Source organism: Erpetoichthys calabaricus, chromosome 11 (assembly GCF_900747795.2).
Source record: "Erpetoichthys calabaricus chromosome 11, fErpCal1.3, whole genome shotgun sequence".
Taxonomy (NCBI): domain Eukaryota; kingdom Metazoa; phylum Chordata; class Cladistia; order Polypteriformes; family Polypteridae; genus Erpetoichthys; species Erpetoichthys calabaricus.
Window position 1 is genome coordinate 37,413,458 of NC_041404.2, and position 17,419 is coordinate 37,430,876.

The 17,419-nt window shown below is 41.5% G+C and overlaps 1 protein-coding gene across 4 annotated transcripts in view; it reads right to left on the reverse strand.

The window, feature by feature from the left end:
• csnk1a1 (casein kinase 1, alpha 1) overlaps positions 1-17,419 on the reverse strand; it is a 74,658-nt gene that overhangs the window by 41,442 nt on the left and 15,797 nt on the right. For all 4 annotated transcript variants that reach the window (XM_028812950.2, XM_028812947.2, XM_028812951.2 and 1 more), the window contains exons 3-4: positions 1,117-1,243; positions 431-529 (exon numbers count right to left, since the gene is read on the reverse strand). In XM_028812950.2, coding sequence (XP_028668783.1) covers positions 431-529; positions 1,117-1,243 — 226 coding nt within the window. The remainder of the gene's footprint in view (positions 1-430; positions 530-1,116; positions 1,244-17,419) is intronic.

Genomic DNA, 17,419 nt, shown 5'->3' on the forward strand with positions numbered 1-17,419 from the left:
GATTATAGACCATGTCAAATTTACCAACTGAGTGCTATTTTTCAATTGTGCAATTTGACATAATGAAGCAACAAGATTAGCGACTGCAGTCGGCAAATCTGACATACCCAATGACAAATACTTGTGTAATGCAACACTGGCTTTAGGTAGGTAACGGATGACTCTAAATTTACCTAATAAGAATGTGTGCCTATACAACTTTTGCTAAGTGTTACTGGGAGCATCTCAAGTTACCAGCAAGCTTGAACTGCTAGTAAGATTCAAGTAAAAAATAAGACAAAAATTCTCAGTCTCTAAAAAGGAGAATAAAACATTGAGCTTTTTCAACCAATCATAACACAAACATTTAATTGAACACACACTGCCATTTTCATAGTTAAAAACTAACAGGAAGGAGAAGTGGGGCGTAAGAAGACAGTAATAATCTTACCTTATTACAGTGGCGCCCAATGCCCATTAAAAAGTTATCTGGTTTGATATCTCTATGGATGAAATTCTTTGTATGCACATACTCAATTCTGCTGATCATCTGTGAAGTATCAAAAATAATCAAATGCAGCATAATGACACCATACATAATTAAAGTTTCCCCCTCAATGAATAAGCCAAAAAACTGGTAAATTATGCATTTTAAAAGGGGCACGGATTGTATAAAAGCAATATATAAAGTGCCAGGCACTGAAGTATTTGAAAGAAAAACAAATTCTGGAGGTTTAAAAATAAATAAATATTTCTGAGAATCCTTGATTCCATCATTTTAATGTTACTAAATAAAAAAATCTACAATCCCCCATTGTTGTCCAAAATGTATGGATGACCAATAGACCCTGATCCTAGTTTAATTTTTGGGCTTATTATATAAGCAAAAATCAAGGAACATGAGTAGCTGTGATTTAGATATTAAAAACACACTACACAAATGATAAATTCTACTGAAATGAAGCGCTATACTATTTGTCAACACAAAGTGAGGAATGTGCCTTTTGACAGCAAGAATCATGGCTATCATTTTTTTTACAAAATGTTAAGGTAAATTAGTGGTGTGAAAAAAAAAATGACATCTAATAAATATGTTATTTAGAAATTAAACTGAAAAAGATGTCTTCCTCTCCTTACCTGGTCTGCTAACATAAGAACTGTTTTCATGGTGAACCTACGAGAACAGAAATTGAAGAGGTCTTCCAAGCTGGGCCCCAGCAAATCCATAACTAGGACATTGTAATCCTTCTCCTGTCCATACCACCTATTCATAAAAATATGCAGATATCAGAAAAAGCTACATTCACAATAAGTACATTTGCAATTGTATTAAAAAAAATTGACAAATGCAAATAAAAGAACTTGACTGCCAAGATAAATGGCACTTTTATACTATTACAATGTGCCTTCCAATTTGTGACCTTTGCCACTTCCGCCTAGAGAATGCATGTCTCATTGAACTAACAACAGTCCAGCACTACATCCACTATTTGAGAAGGAACAAAAAAACAATCTGAAGATCTGCCAAAAAATGCTATGATTGTTGTTATTCTTGTGGTCAGAAGGTGTCTATGGAGGAACTCTACCCCACTAGTAAAACACGGTGTCAGTTTGACACTGCTGTGTAAAATGTGCATCACTCATGCTTACACTGGTTCACTTCACTCATTTTAAACTCCATAAATCAATTTTTGCACTTGATTTCCATACTAAAAAAATCCAAGAAAGGATCTTCCATTTATGACCACTTCCTTTGTGTGAATCCATGTTCAAAAACATGTTCCAACTAGGCAGCTCACAGCCATCATTAGGCTAAACTGCCATGTACTTTATATAAAAAAAAAACAATGTTCCTTCTTACTTTCAATTACAATTTCCTGTTTACACAATCATGAATAATTTAAGGCTTAAAATGTGGTAATTTAACAAATTTAGGCATTAATGCATACACTTGAAAATGTATTTAACTGAAATATTAAAACTATTTAGGCACAAAATTATTGCATTCTTTCAGGAAGCTGAACTGAATGTTTATAACTAGGAAAAAAGTGGACTCTAAACTTAACCACATATTTAACAGGTATTACATACAACTACAATTTTAAAAATTCAAATTTATAATTGCTACAAATCACAACTATGCAAGTCCTTCATAAGAGTTTACAAACAGAATCACATTCTGGACTTGCCAAAATGACTACTGACCAGAAAGTTTTTGTAGAACTGTGCTTATCCTCCCAAACATCCATTCATGATTGAATCATCCTAATAAACCAAAACCTAATAACTAGAGAGCATCAGGTGCATGACAGAAATGAAAACTAGAAAAAGTTTTCATAAAAAAAGGTTCTAAAATACAAGAACACGGAGGGATTGTTAGGGGCTAAGCTACTTTACCAACCAAAAAGCATTCAAGAAAGGTTAGGGTTTCCATTAACAAATCTAATGAGTGAGCTTGAATTTAAAGGTTGCCCTGATAGCCATATCATAATTATGTAAGCTCCACAGTTCAATTTACTCTTCGCACATTTTACAGAAAGTACTCTTCCTGCCATTCCTTCAATGTTGTCTGCAAGCCAGTTACACTTGACATACAACTGAATACAAAAAGCTTTTTTTTTCAAATTCTAATTAGTACAAGTTTTGCCAAATTGAAGGTGAACCCACATAGTTCTAAACCACAGTCTCTAGGGCTTGTCACTGATTAAATGAATAACTTGGATCAAAACTAAAGCTTTTTCAAATCAGTTGTTATCTGATGAGCGATTGGTTATCAAGCTTTTCGTCACTGTGCTTCACAAAATAAAGTTACTTCAAAGCAAATAACTGCCACATAGTACATGAATAACGTGACTTTAATGTTTTCAAAGGATCCTGGCCTTTCCATACCAAGTTCTTATATTAAGACCTTGGCAAACAGAGTTCCCAGCTCACTCCTTTAGAAAGTTGGAAAATGTTACATGCTTAAAGATGTTCATGCTTGCATACACATGCAGAGAGAACTGGTTAGTACCGAATTAGAGATGCACAGTATACCAGTAGAAACGAGATACCCGTAGAAAAGTTTACTTTTATCGCTGCTTAAAACATCTGCAAGCCGCCTTTGTTACTTTTCACCCAAGAGACCAAAGTGGGGAACAGACTTCCCGTTACCTTCGCTCATAGCCAGCGCTGAAACCGTGCAATTACAAAAATATTTCAAACAGAAAACAGTAAATCACATTTCGCTAAAACTAAACTATGCTGAACAAAAAAACAAAAATACATAAAAAATAGTCATTTTTACACTAAATGGTAGTTATTAACGCCAGCCTCCCAGTACACATTATTCATTACTGTTATCATGCACAAAGTGAAGGCTGTAATAAATAATATTAAGTAATAACTACTATATGATTTTTTAAGTTATGTTTCTTAAATGTGGATACCAGTTACACTCTAGCCACGGTCATTCATGACTATAAACAGATAAAACAGCCAGCAAGACAGGAATCAAATCAGTTATACAAGGCCAAACAATATTGCTATGAAGATCTATAAATTTCAAATGATACCCTTCATTTGAATCTAGCATATTAAGCTGTTTTAACTGCCAGTAGACCAACCCTGTGCACATTCCTACAACATCTCAAAAACAGCAATTAAAGAAAAGCCCCAACTCCTTAAAAATAAGTGCCTCCTCACTAAACCCCCACTGCTCTGACGAAACTAAACAAGACTTACTGTAGATATAAATCTCATTTGCCAGGTAAATTGCTGCAATGCAAAGCTTCATATCAATCGTACTAGTATAAAAAACAAAAAAAAAACTCCCATCTGCTTAAGGACTTGACTGTATAAACCACCAAAAAACAAATTACAAAATGTCCCACATAATATCAATGAAGATCATCATCTTAATGACTTTCATAGAAGGAATGCTGTATATTAACAAGTTGAACTACTGTAAAGCAATTATGTATAGATAATGCAAATAAGCACATCTGTTTTAAAATTTCCCCTACATGCATGCCTTTACTTTTAGTCACTTTAAAATGTTATGCCTTTACTTGTAAAAGGAGGTTCTTTGCATTACTTATTTATTAATGTTAACTATCAGTGACACCTCTCTAAGAGACTACCTTCCTTAGTCAGCAACGACTGCTATTAAACCAATGAAAATATTCTAGAGCAGAAGTGGGCAATGTCGGTCATGGAGAGCCGCAGTAGCTACAGGTTTTCATTCTGATCCAATTGCTTAATTAGAAACCAATCCTTGCCAATCGGAGACTTCATTTAATTTTATGGCTCGTTAGTCTGCAATGTTCGTTCTTATATCGCAGTTTTTTTTTTCCTTTCCAAGGATATCCTCCAAATGATTTGATGCCTAAAAACGGATAATCTTCAGTCTTTTTACATTTTTCTTTGGAGTGTTTTATTAAATCAAACGGTGCATGAACACACGGATGAAAATGGAAAAGGAGAACTGCTGGCTGCTTTGTCATTTATTGCTCTTATTGCTAATAAAGAGCCACTAAAACAGTGAATGCAGCAGTTTAAGATAGAAATAAGCAATTAAGGGTGGGGACCCTTAACAAGCAAGACCACTAAAATGAAGCATCAAAATGTCATTTGAGCAGTAAGTGCTTCTTCATCAGCAATAATTGACTTCATTAAAAAACTGGGTTGAAACAAAAACCTGCAGCCACTGCGGCTTTCCAGGACAGACACTGCCCACCCCTGTTCTAGAGGAAACAGTGTCTAGTAAGTATAAATGTGATTTAAAGAATTACGTACCTGTTTACTAACCTATCTAGCTAGTTAAAGGTTGCTGAGACTACACACTTTCAAATGTTTTTCTGCATTAAACTACTTTCAACAACCCACCTTTTCAGATTTTGCTCTTGGCAACATTTGTAATACACAAATCCTATTTTGAATTTGTTGCTACTCTAGCATTAATAACAAATCATTTTTCAAAACAAAATTCTAAAAACTCACCCCAAAACCTAATGCATAATGATATCTTTTAATCCATCTTTGTATTTGCATTAGGCAGGTGTATTTCTAGGTTTATTGTTGTCATGAATAACATAGTACTCAATGGACATTTGTAAAGTGCCTGCAGTAGCCAAATAAAGAGTACTGTGTACAGTGGAACCTCGGTTCACGACCATAATCCGTTCCAAAACTCTGGCCGTAAAACGAGTTGGTCGTGAACCGAAGCAATTTCTCCCATAGGATTGTATGTAAATACAATTAATCCGTTCCAGACCATACAAACTGTATGTGTGTGTATTATATATTTTATATATTATATATATATATATATATATAGTAATCCCTCGCTATATCGCGCTTCGCCTTTGCGGCTTCACTCCATCGCGAATTTTATATGTAAGCATATTTAAATATATATCGCGAATTTTTTGCTGGTTCGCGGATTTCTGCGGACAAGGGATCTTTTAATTTCTTGTACATGCTTCCTCAGTTGGTTTGCCCAGTTGATTTCATACAAGGGACGCTATTGGCAGATGGCTGAGAAGCTACCCAACTTACATTTCTCCCTCTCTTGCGCCGAGTTTCTCTGATCCTGACGTAGGGGGATTGAGCAGGGGGGCTGTTCACAAACCTAGACGATACGGACGCTCGCCTAAAAATGCTGGAAGATTATCTTCACGTTGCTACCTTCTGTGCAAGCTGCTTCCTGAAGCGACATGCTGCACAGTGCTTCGCATACTTAAAAGCTCAAAGGGCACGTATTGATTTTTCACTGTTTGTTTTTATCTGTCTCTCCCTCTCTGCTCCTGACAGAGGGGGTGTGAGCTGCCGCCTTCAACAGCTTTGTGCCGCGGTGCTTCGCATACTTAAAAGCCAAACAGCCCTATTGATTTGTTTGCTTTTGTCTCTCTCTGACATGCTCTGCTCCTGACTCGCACTCCTTTGAAGAGGAAGATATGTTTGCATTCTTTTAATTGTGAGACGGAACTGTCATCTCTGTCTTGTCATGGAACACAGTTTAAACTTTTGAAAAAGAGACAAATGTTTGTTTGCAGTGTTTGAATAACGTTCCTGTCTCTCTACAACCTCCTGTGTTTCTGCGCAAATCTGTGACCCAAGCGTGACAATATAAAAATAACCATATAAACATATGGTTTCTACTTCGCGGATTTTCTTATTTCGCGGGTGGCTCTGGAACACAACCCCCGCGATGGAGGGATTACTGTATGTATGTGTGTATATATATATATATATATATATATATATATATATATTATATATATATATATATATATATATATATATATATATATATACACACACACACACATTTAGTTTTTAAGCACAAATAGTTAATTATACTGTAGAATGCACAGCGTAATGGTAAACTAAATGTAAAAACATTAAACAACACTGAGAAAACACTGAACAACAGAGAAAACTAAGACTGCAATAGTTCGCGCTATAGTGCTAGGAATCGCTCGCTAAAAACACTTTTTTAAAATGAGTTTTAAGCACAGGGGAAAAAATAAACATTTGAAAAATCCGTGATTTAATAAACCACCAAGAAAAGTAACATTGCAACAATACAGGCTACGAACCGATCGCTGTAAATAGACCTGAAAACAAAAACGAGCCTTCTCTACCTTATGCGTCCCTCGCTCGCTCTCGCGCCTGTGTGTGTGTGTGCGCGTGTCTCTTTTGCAAGCCTGGAGCGCCTGTGTGTGTGTCTCTCTAGGCGCTCCTGTGTGTGCGCCCCTCTCTCGCGTGTGCTCCTGTGTGTGTGCGCAGCTCTCTGTCTCAAGCTGCCTGTGTGCGTGCCTTGTCTCTCGCGCTGTGTGTGTGTGTGTCGCGCTCTCTCGCTCTCTCTCTTGCTAGCTGCACGGGGAATGCACCTGGCTTGTTCGTATACCGAGTGTGTGGTCGTGAACCGAGGCAAAAAAGTTTGGCGAACCTTTTGGTTGTAAACCGAGGTTCCACTGTACATCTGACGTACAAATGAAGTACCCAGTACATATTTTAAAAATGTTTCTACCCGTCACCATACAATAATTTATGTATAGTTGCTTTCTGACTTATGGCTCCATTTGGGACCAGCCATTTGTAAAAGTGGCCGTACGTCAGTTGTAAAGTGTATAGTCATTGCAACGGAGGCTCTGTGGATATGCATACTTGAACTGCAACTATGATAAAGCACAAATCAATTCAAAGGTCCCCATAAGGCAGTGTTTTTCAACCATTATCTCACTGCCAGTGGGTTGCGGATTGCCATTTGTTCGCAAGCAAGTCATAGATGCCAGCGTTTCTCAATACTGGTGCGCCGCTGATCAAAACAAACCTTAAAGGGCCCTCCAAAAGACAGAAAACGAGATCCTGTGAAATGATGGTAACTAGCCAATCCGCAGCGTAGCATACGCCGCACAATTATGTATAGATGAAAGCTTTATTACTGTGGCTGGTTTTGGAAAATTCTAGAATGTTACCCAGTTTTCCTATGGCCCTAGGCTGCAAATATAAACTGCCTTAACTCAGTTGGCAGTGAATGAGCACACAACTGAACTGTGAATATGCAAACTACTGGTTACAGTTGTCAGGTTCAATAGTTCTTTATCATACTTTGATTTCCACTTAAAATGCATTACATTCATATATACAAAAAAAACAGCTGATTACAATTTCATTTGGCCTTGCTGCTCATGGTTAAGCCTTGAAGATAGAAACCTTAAACACCATTATACAACTGCCATTTCTGCACTGTGCAACTCCACAATGTTTTAAGTTATTGCATTACATTGAAAAAATGCACCATGCTGCAACTTTCTTACACAAACAGTAAGTAGTTGTAGAGTGGTGCACTCATACAAGTACTTGGGTGTCCACATCAATGACGAGCTAAACTGGTCTTGAACTACAGAGGAAATATACACGAAAGGGCAGAACAGACTCTCTTAGGAGACTGCTCCTATTCTACCTCTCTGTGAAGGCCAGTGTGATTTTCTATGCTATGGAGTGCTGGGCTGGTAACATTACTCCAAGATAGGCTCAACAAATCAACCTAATTAAAATGGTAGGTTCAGTTACGGGATACACTCTGGACCCCAGGAGATCATACCAAAGGCCAGATTTAAAACAAAACTTGGTGCAATTACGAACAATGGTGCACATCCTATCCATTACACACTTACACAGAGTACTTACAGCCAACAAATTATTCAGAACTGTATCAAGAAATGCTACTGAGGCTTCTTTATAACAGCAGCAATACAAGCTGCATAATGTCTCACTGACAGTAACTGCCAAGTAAATGTTTCTTTTAAAATTTGATATTCTGGTGTTTGTTCAGACCAGAGAGAGAGAGTGTATAAATGTATTTAACTACCATAGCATTAACCCTGACTGTGACACTGGCTTAAAGTTAACCACGAGTCATGCTTGGTGTGATGTATGTTTTATTGTGTTTCATCTAGTGGATGAAAATTTCTATACTTTCTGCAAGTTTTCGGTAACTCATCAATATTAAACACAAAGGAAAACACTGTCATAAAGGCTGTTTTAAAACAAACTGAATCATTGCTCGAATCAAGCATAGAGATGTCAATTAGCCATCAGACACTGACAGATTGTGAAAATGATGCAAAGTTTGAACACACCACACAAAAGTCTTAGGCCAAACAATTTAAAGCTAGGTATTCGGGATACAAATGTAACTGTGAAAATTGTACATTATTGAGGAAATATTAGATGAGGAACACACACAAACATGCATTGATATAAGTGGAAAAAAACTGAAATTCTAAAGTAAAGCATTCACCTTGGTACACTAGAATATCATTTTCCTAGTTATCCTGTGGTAAATTTTCAAACTTAAGAATTTAAAGCTCTTTTGACATTGGCTGCTTTTCCCTCCAACATGTCCAAATGTTCCCACACACAGCGTGTGCATTATTATGACATCGAGGCTTAGCGATAGACTTTCTACAACTGTTCGTGTTACACCTGTAGACTACCACTCCTTGTAGGTCTTATGCTGCTTTCATATGCAATTGGATACAGACAGTAAACAAGTTTGAGTCACAAATTGCACATGAACATCCAACAAACCTGGAGCTACGAGTTGGACATCCGTATATAAACGTCATCTGTATAATAACTCGTTAGTCACTAATACCATTTTTGTGGTAGAATTGTATTGGGAGCCGAGTGATAAACATTTAGTATACTTTATTTTCACAAAAAACATACTTATGTATTCTCACTTTTTCTGAAAAGTCTGATTGGAAATTGTCAAAAACACTGAAGTAGGAGTCCAAATACTCCAACATCATATGAACGCAGCACTAATTCCATCTGCAGTACACCTGGGGGCCATTATTCTGGAAACAAAATAGTCACAGCAAATAGCAAAGAACAAAATTTGGGTTAATGGAGAAAAAGTCCACCATCTTCTCAGATGGTTATTCCTAACCTGTGGACTCCAAAAAAATCTTCCTGACAGCACTGCATTCTAATATTTAACAAAAGAGATATTATGCTTAATGCACAACTATAGACTCTATGGTTATATAGTACATTCAGGTGCTATGGTGCTCACGTGAAATACTAGTTTCTCAGTGGGTAATTTAGTATGATCCCCCTTTAAAGTGGGAGTTTCATTGGGGCAATTAACATCATACCATCTAAAATACAGCTGAAATGCAATGCTAACTTTTCACTTCATTACTGATACAAAATATAACAGGTTATGAAGAATGCATTGGTAGAGTGTGTTGCTGTACCCACCACATGATGAAACAGCTTGGGATCCCAGTTTGCAACCAGGGGCAGACACGCAGTCCAGCCACCCCCAGAAATGATTGTCTATCTGCCACAGCAAGGTGTTACGTGGGTGAGGCTCCTGTGAGCTGGATCACCCTTGGGGAATCTTACCACATGGTCACAAGAAATTGCATTTTTGTGGCAGACCTGCATTTGAAGTGACATGAAACATGCTTAAAATGTTTAGTTTTATATATCCTACAACAAACAGCCTCTTTAATTGCTTTTTGTGTACAAAGAAAAATGAACTGTCAGCATGTGTTAGAAAGAATAATTTGGATCAGAATTACCAAAATAATTGAAAGCTTGCATATTGTAATCTTTTTAGTTAGTCAATAAAAGGTGTCATTTTGCTTGACTTTTCACTATAATCAGACATTAAGTACTACATTAGCCCAGATGCAGGGTGAGTGAGAGTGTGCGTACGAATGCACATATAATGTTTAATCATATTTGCTTGGCTGACAGTTTTTACCCAAGGCAGATTACAACAATTGAGACAATTTACCATTATTTTAAAATTTCCAGTTGGAGCACAAGTGACTTGCTCAGGGACACAGTCTTAGAAGAGAGCTTTGATCCTACTACATCAGCTGCTTACTGCTGCTCAATTCTTAAAAACTAACTACTGCTGCATCCTGAACCCTCTGCTTCATCCAAGAGAGAAAAAGTGCTGACCATTCTGTTACACACACCTACGACTGTCAGTTCCACTGTCTCTTCCAGCTTTCACTGTAGAGGCAACACTACCCCAACATAGTGATGCATATGCACTGTTAAAGTTGTTACATATCTTGTTAATCTGAGCTACTGTAACTGCACTTGTTCCATTAAAATCTTCATCCATCCATCCATCGTCTCCCGCTTATCCGAGGTCGGGTCGCGGGGGCAGCAGCTTGAGCAGAGATGTCCAGACTTCCCTCTCCCCGGCCACTTCTTCTAGCTCTTCCGGGAGAATCCCAAGGCGTTCCCAGGCCAGTCGAGAGACATAGTCCCTCCAGCGTGTCCTGGGTCTTCCCCGGGGCCTCCTCCCGGTTGGACGTGCCTGGAACACCTCACCAGGGAGGCGTCCAGGAGGCATCCTGATCAGATGCCCGAGCCACCTCATCTGACTCCTCTCGATGCGGAGGAGCAGCGGCTCTACTCTGAGCCCCTCCCGGATGACTGAGCTTCTCACCCTATCTTTAAGGGAAAGCCCAGACACCCTGTGGAGGAAACTCATTTCAGCCGCTTGTATTCGTGATCTCGTTCTTTCGGTCACTACCCATAGCTCATGACCATAGGTGAGGGTAGGAACATAGATCGACTGGTAAATTGAGAGCTTCGCCTTGCGGCTCAGCTCCTTTTTCACCATGACAGACCGATGCAACGCCCGCATTACTGCGGATGCCGCACCGATCCGCCTGTCGATCTCACGCTCCATTCTTCCCTCACTCGTGAACAAGACCCCGAGATACTTGAACTCCTCCACTTGGGGCAGGATCTCGCTACCAACCCTGAGAGGGCACTCCACCCTTTTCCGGTTGAGGACCATGGTCTCGGATTTGGAGGTGCTGATTCTCATCCCAGCCGCTTCACACTCGGCTGCGAACCGATCCAGAGAGAGCTGAAGATCACGGCCTGATGAAGCAAACAGGACAACATCATCTGCAAAAAGCAGTGACCCAATCCTGAGCCCACCAAACCGGACCCCCTCAACACCCTGGCTGCGCCTAGAAATTCTGTCCATAAAAGATATGAACAGAATCGGTGACAAAGGGCAGCCCTGGCGGAGTCCAACTCTCACTGGAAACGGGTTCGACTTACTGCCGGCAATGCGGACCAAGCTCTGGCACCGATCGTACAGGGACTGAACAGCCCTTATCAGGGGGGCCGGTACCCCATACTCTCGGAGTACCCCCCACAGGATTCCCCGAGGGACACGGTCGAATGCCTTTTCTAAGTCCACAAAACACATGTAGACTGGTTGGGCAAACTCCCATGCACCCTCCAGGACCCTGCTAAGGGTATAGAGCTGGTCCACTGTTCCGCGACCAAGACGAAAACCACACTGTTCCTCCTGAATCCGAGGCTCGACTATCCGACGGACCCTCCTCTCCAGGACCCCTGAATAGACTTTTCCAGGGAGGCTGAGGAGTGTGATCCCTCTGTAGTTGGAACACACCCTCCGATCCCCCTTCTTAAAGAGGGGGACCACCACCACCGGTCTGCCAATCCAGAGGCACTGTCCCTGATGTCCATGCGATGTTGCAGAGGCGTGTCAGCCAAGACAGTCCTACAACATCCAGAGCCTTGAGGAACTCCGGGCGTATCTCATCCACCCCCGGGGCCCTGCCACCAAGGAGTTTTTTGACCACCTCGGTGACCTCAGTCCCAGAGATGGGGGAGCCCACCTCTGAGTCCCCAGGCTCTGCTTCCTCATTGGAAGGCATGTTAATGGGATTGAGGAGGTCTTCGAAGTATTCCCCCCACCGACCCACAACGTCCTGAGTCGAGGTCAGCAGCGCACCATCCCCACCATATACAGTGTTGACACTGCACTGCTTCCCCTTCCTGAGACGCCGGATGGTGGACCAGAATCTCCTCGAAGCCGTCCGAAAGTCATTCTCCATGGCCTCCCCAAACTCCTCCCACGCCCGAGTTTTTGCCTCAGCAACCACCAAAGCCGCATTCCGCTTGGCCTGCCGGTACCTATCAGCTGCCTCCGGGGTCCCACAGGACAAAAGGGTCCCGTAGGACTCCTTCAGCTTGACGGCATCCTTCACCGCCGGTGTCCACCAGCGGGTTCGGGGATTGCCGCCACGACAGGCACCGACCACCTTACGGCCACAGCTCCGGTCAGCTGCCTCAACAATAGAGGCACGGAACATGGCCCATTCGGACTCAATGTCCCCCACCTCCCTCGGGATGTGGTCGAAGTTCTGCCGGAGGTGGGAGTTGAAGCTACTTCTGACAGGGGGCTCTGCCAGACGTTCCCAGCAGACCCTCACAACACGTTTGGGCCTACCACGCCTGACCGGCATCCTCCCCCACCATCGAAGCCAACTCACCACCAGGTGGTGATCAGTTGACAGCTCCGCCCCTCTCTTCACCCGAGTGTCCAAGACATGTGGCCGCAAGTCCGACGACACGACCACAAAGTCGATCATCGAACTGAGGCCCAGGGTGTCCTGGTGCCAAGTGCACATATGAACACCCCTATGCTTGAACATGGTGTTCGTTATGGACAATAAGTGACGAGCACAGAAGTCCAATAACAAAACACCGCTCGGGTTCAGATCAGGGGGGCCATTCCTCCCAATCATGCCCTTCCAGGTCTCACTGTCATTGCCCACATGAGCATTGACGTCTCCCAGCAGAACGAGGGAGTCCCCAGAAGGCATGCCCTCTAGCACCCCCTCCAGGGACTCCAAAAAGGGTGGGTACTCCGAACTGCTGTTCGGTGCATACGCACAAACAACAGTTAGGACCCGTCCCCCCACCCGAAGGCGAAGGGAGGCTACCCTCTCGTCCACCGGGGTAAACCCTAATGTACAGGCTCCAAGTTGGGGGGCAATAAGTATACCCACACCTGCTCGGCGCCTCTCACCGGGGGCAACTCCAGAGTGGTAGAGAGTCCAGCCCCTCTCAAGGAGATTGGTTCCAGAGTCCAAGCTGTGCGTCGAGGTGAGCCCGACTATATCTAGCCGGAACCTCTCAAATTCGCACACTAGCTCAGGCTCCTTCCTCTTCAGAGAGGTGACATTCCACGTCCCAAGAGCCAGTTTCTGTAGCCGAGGATCGGACCGCCAAGGTCCCCGCCTTCGGCCACCACCCAACTCACACTGCACCCGACCTCCTTGGCCCCTCCCATAGGTGGTGAGCCCATGGGAAGGGGGACCCACGTTGCCTCTTCGGGCTGTGCCCGGCCGAGCCCCATGGGTGCAGGCCCGGCCACCAGGCGCTCGCCATCGAGCCCCACCTCCAGGCCTGGCTCCAGAGTGGGGCCCCGGTGACCGGCGTCCGGGCAAGGGAAAACGCCGTCCAAAATGGTTTTTCTTCATAGGAGGTTTGTTTAACCGCTCTTTGTCTCATCCCTCACCTAGGACCAGTTTGCCTTGGGTGGCCCTACCAGGGGCATAAAGCCCTGGACAACAGAGCTCCTAGGATCATTGGGACACGCAAACCCCTCCACCACGATAAGGTGACGGTTAAAATCTTCAGTTTTTGCTAATTTAAGTGTGTATGTTTTGTGCATGTTATTTGTTCATAAATATTTTAAAACTATGAACATCTTATTTATTCGGTCTTTATTGTTATATTCCAACAGTACTATAGTTTTATATTGTGATAAATACTGAGACTGATCAAAACAATAAAAGTTGTGCCCAGCTCAACAAAAGGAAGAGGGTAGAGTGGCAGTTGTGTGTTGTGAGGAGTGCCAGCAGTGTCAGAAGAGAACGTAATGCCACACTCAAACATGCATCCTCTCCTTTGCGACTGGTAACAAAATACGCTTCCCTATTAAAGGAATGCATGTTAAAGAAGTCCCCAATGTGCAATACCAATCAGTATGACAAAGGACAAATCAGTATAGATTTCTTTTTAAAATTAGTAACAAAAAAAAAAAATACATTTGGTTAGCATACATAAATGTGCCTATGGAAACCAAAAATCATCCAATAAAACTACAGCTGAATATAATGCGATCAAGCAGCCACCTTTACCAGACTAGGAATTAGTGATGGCATTCTAGCAGATAGTCTGAACAGTAGCCTCTTTTAAATATGTCAGAAGCAGATGCAAGGCGGCATGCATGGATTAATTTTGGGACTTTGCTGCTAGACAGATTTAAAGAACCTCTAAATGTATTTAAATACAAATTTAAACATGAAAAAGCACAATTCACTAAGGCCATTGCATTAATTAATCTACTTTTTAACACATTTGATCAACACATAAGATGTGTGATAAGCAAAAATGTTAAGGAATCTGCTTGATGGGGTAAAACCAATTAAAAAAAAAAAAAAAAAAAAAACTGTAAAGCTTAGTCTTTTTAAAATAGGAACAATGCTTGTTTAGAATCAAGTTAGAATTATTTCTTTACTTAAAAATTTTGTCTCAGAGTATTAAAAGATATTTTTAGACAATATATAAATACAGTGGAACCTCGGTTCACGAAGCAATTTCTCCCATAGGATTGTATGTAAATACAATTAATCCGTTCCAGACCGTACGAACTGTATGTATGTGTGTATATATATATATATATATATATTTTAGTTTTGAAGCACAAATATAGTTAATTATACCATAGAATGCACAGCGTAATGGTAAACTAAATGTAAAAACATTGAACAACACTGAGAAAACCTTGAACAACAGAGAAAACTAACACTGCAATAGTTCGCGCTATAGTGCTAGGAACCGCTCACTAAAAACACTTTTTTTTTTTTTTAATGAGTTTTAAGCACAGGGGAAAAAATGAACATTTGAGAAATCCGTAATTTAATAAACCACCAAGAAAAGTAACATTGCAACAATGCAGGCTGCGAACCGATCACTGTAAATAGAACTGAAAACAAAAACAAGCCTTCTCTACCTTATGTGTCCCTCCCTCCCTCGCGCTCTCTCTCGTCTTCTGTATGTGTGCGTGCGTGCGTCTCTCTTTTGCGAGCCTGGAGCACCTGTGAGTGCGTGCGCCTCCCTCTTTTGAGAGCGTAGAGCGCCTGTGTGTGGGTCTCTCTAGCGCTCCTGTGTGTGTGTGCGTCTCTCTTGCGAGCCTGGAGCGCCTGTGTGTGTGCCCTCTCTCGTGTGTGTGTGTGTGTGTGTCACGCTCTCTCGCTGCACAGGAAATGTACAGAGAGAGACTGAACATGTACAAACCGAAAGGGAACCTGGCTTGTTCGTATACCGAGTGTGTGGTCATGAACCGAGGCAAAAGTTTGGCAAACTTTTTGGTCGTAAACCGAGTTGTACATGTACCGAGACATTCGTGAACCGAGGTTCCACTGTACTCCTTTCTACTAATTTCCATAAATAGAAATTGAACTAATAATTAGAGATGAACGATAATATCAGATTTATATCTGTATCAGCAGATAATGGGTTAAAATAATTTTTTCAACACTGGACCGATGACTAAATTTGACTGATAATTCGAACCGATATTGAGGACGCATTCACTGTGTTCCAGATGTGGCAGGCGTTTAGGCGACACTGGGCTACTGTACAAAAATGTATGCGGTGTGGAAGTTTTTCAAAGTGAGTGAGAGTGACATAAAATATGCCATTTGTAACACTTGTTTGACTAATGTTTTGCACGGAGGGACCAAAGTGCAAAATTTCAATACCACCAACTTAATTACACACTTGAAAACCTGCCATCCTGACAAATATACAGAATTCCTCAGAGCAAAAGAATCCTACGCCACCGCGCACAAAATCAAAAACTGCAGTTGCTCAACGTGTTGATCAGTTACTTGAAAAATCAAAGAAATTTGATAAAGATAACGCTAAAGCTCAAACAATTACTGCAAAGGTGATGGAATTTATTGCTCTGGACGATCAGCCATTTTATGTTGTAGAAGATATGGGATTTCGAAGGCTGCTTGAGCATCTCGAGCCCCGTTACCAGATACCCATTCGCCGTTATTTTTCTGACACAGCGCTTCCAGAGTTACATAAGATTGTGGAAAGTCACGTGCACAAACTCCTTGCTGAAGACGTCACAGCCATAAACTTTACCGATACATGTACATCTGATACGAGTGCCATTAGTATGTGTAGTTTAACTGCTCAGTGGATTGACCGCAAGTCTGAATTGCAGAAAGCAATCTTGCATGCCTAAGAATGCTCTGGATCACACACAGGTGCTGCACTCTGACGTTTAAAAGAATGTTTGAAACATTGAAAATACCTAAAGAGAATGTTCATGTAGTATTACGAGACAACCCACACAACATTGCAAAGGCTATGGAGGAATGTGGGATCCCAAATTTGCCATGTATGGCTCATACTTTACAGCTTGCCATGAACGACGGTATACTATCCAGGCGCAGATATAGTGATCAGCAGAAAAAGTCTGTCACTTTAAGCATTCACAATTAGCCAACTCACGTCTCAGAACTATACAAACTGAACTTCGTATGCAGCCGAAAATGCTTCAACAAGACATTTCGACCGGATGGAACAGCACATTCTATATGCTGCAAAGCTTGCTGGAGCAGAAAAGAGCCCCTGGGGCTTATGCCTCCGATTTTGAGTTACCTGCAACTAACGCCTAATCAGTGGGGATTGATCGAGAACATAATCACACTCCTTGCTCCATCTGAACAACTGACAAAAGAAATTTGCCAGTCTGAAGCCTTGGCTTCTAACATTATTCCCTCAGTTAATGCTTTAAAACGACTTGACTAAAAGCGCTCATACTGAATTTGGAGTCAAAACCAGTAAAAAAGCGTTCTCTCGGAGGTTGTAAATCGTTTCCTTGAGATTTACACAGAACCCATGTACTGTGTTGCCACTATTATAGACCCGAGATACAAAGACCGCTATTTCGATGCAGATGTAAAATCACTGGCACTCAAAATGTTGGAAGCTCAGATGGAACTTGCATCGAACAAAATGCAAATGAGTGAATCACAGATTGTCCACAACAGAAAAG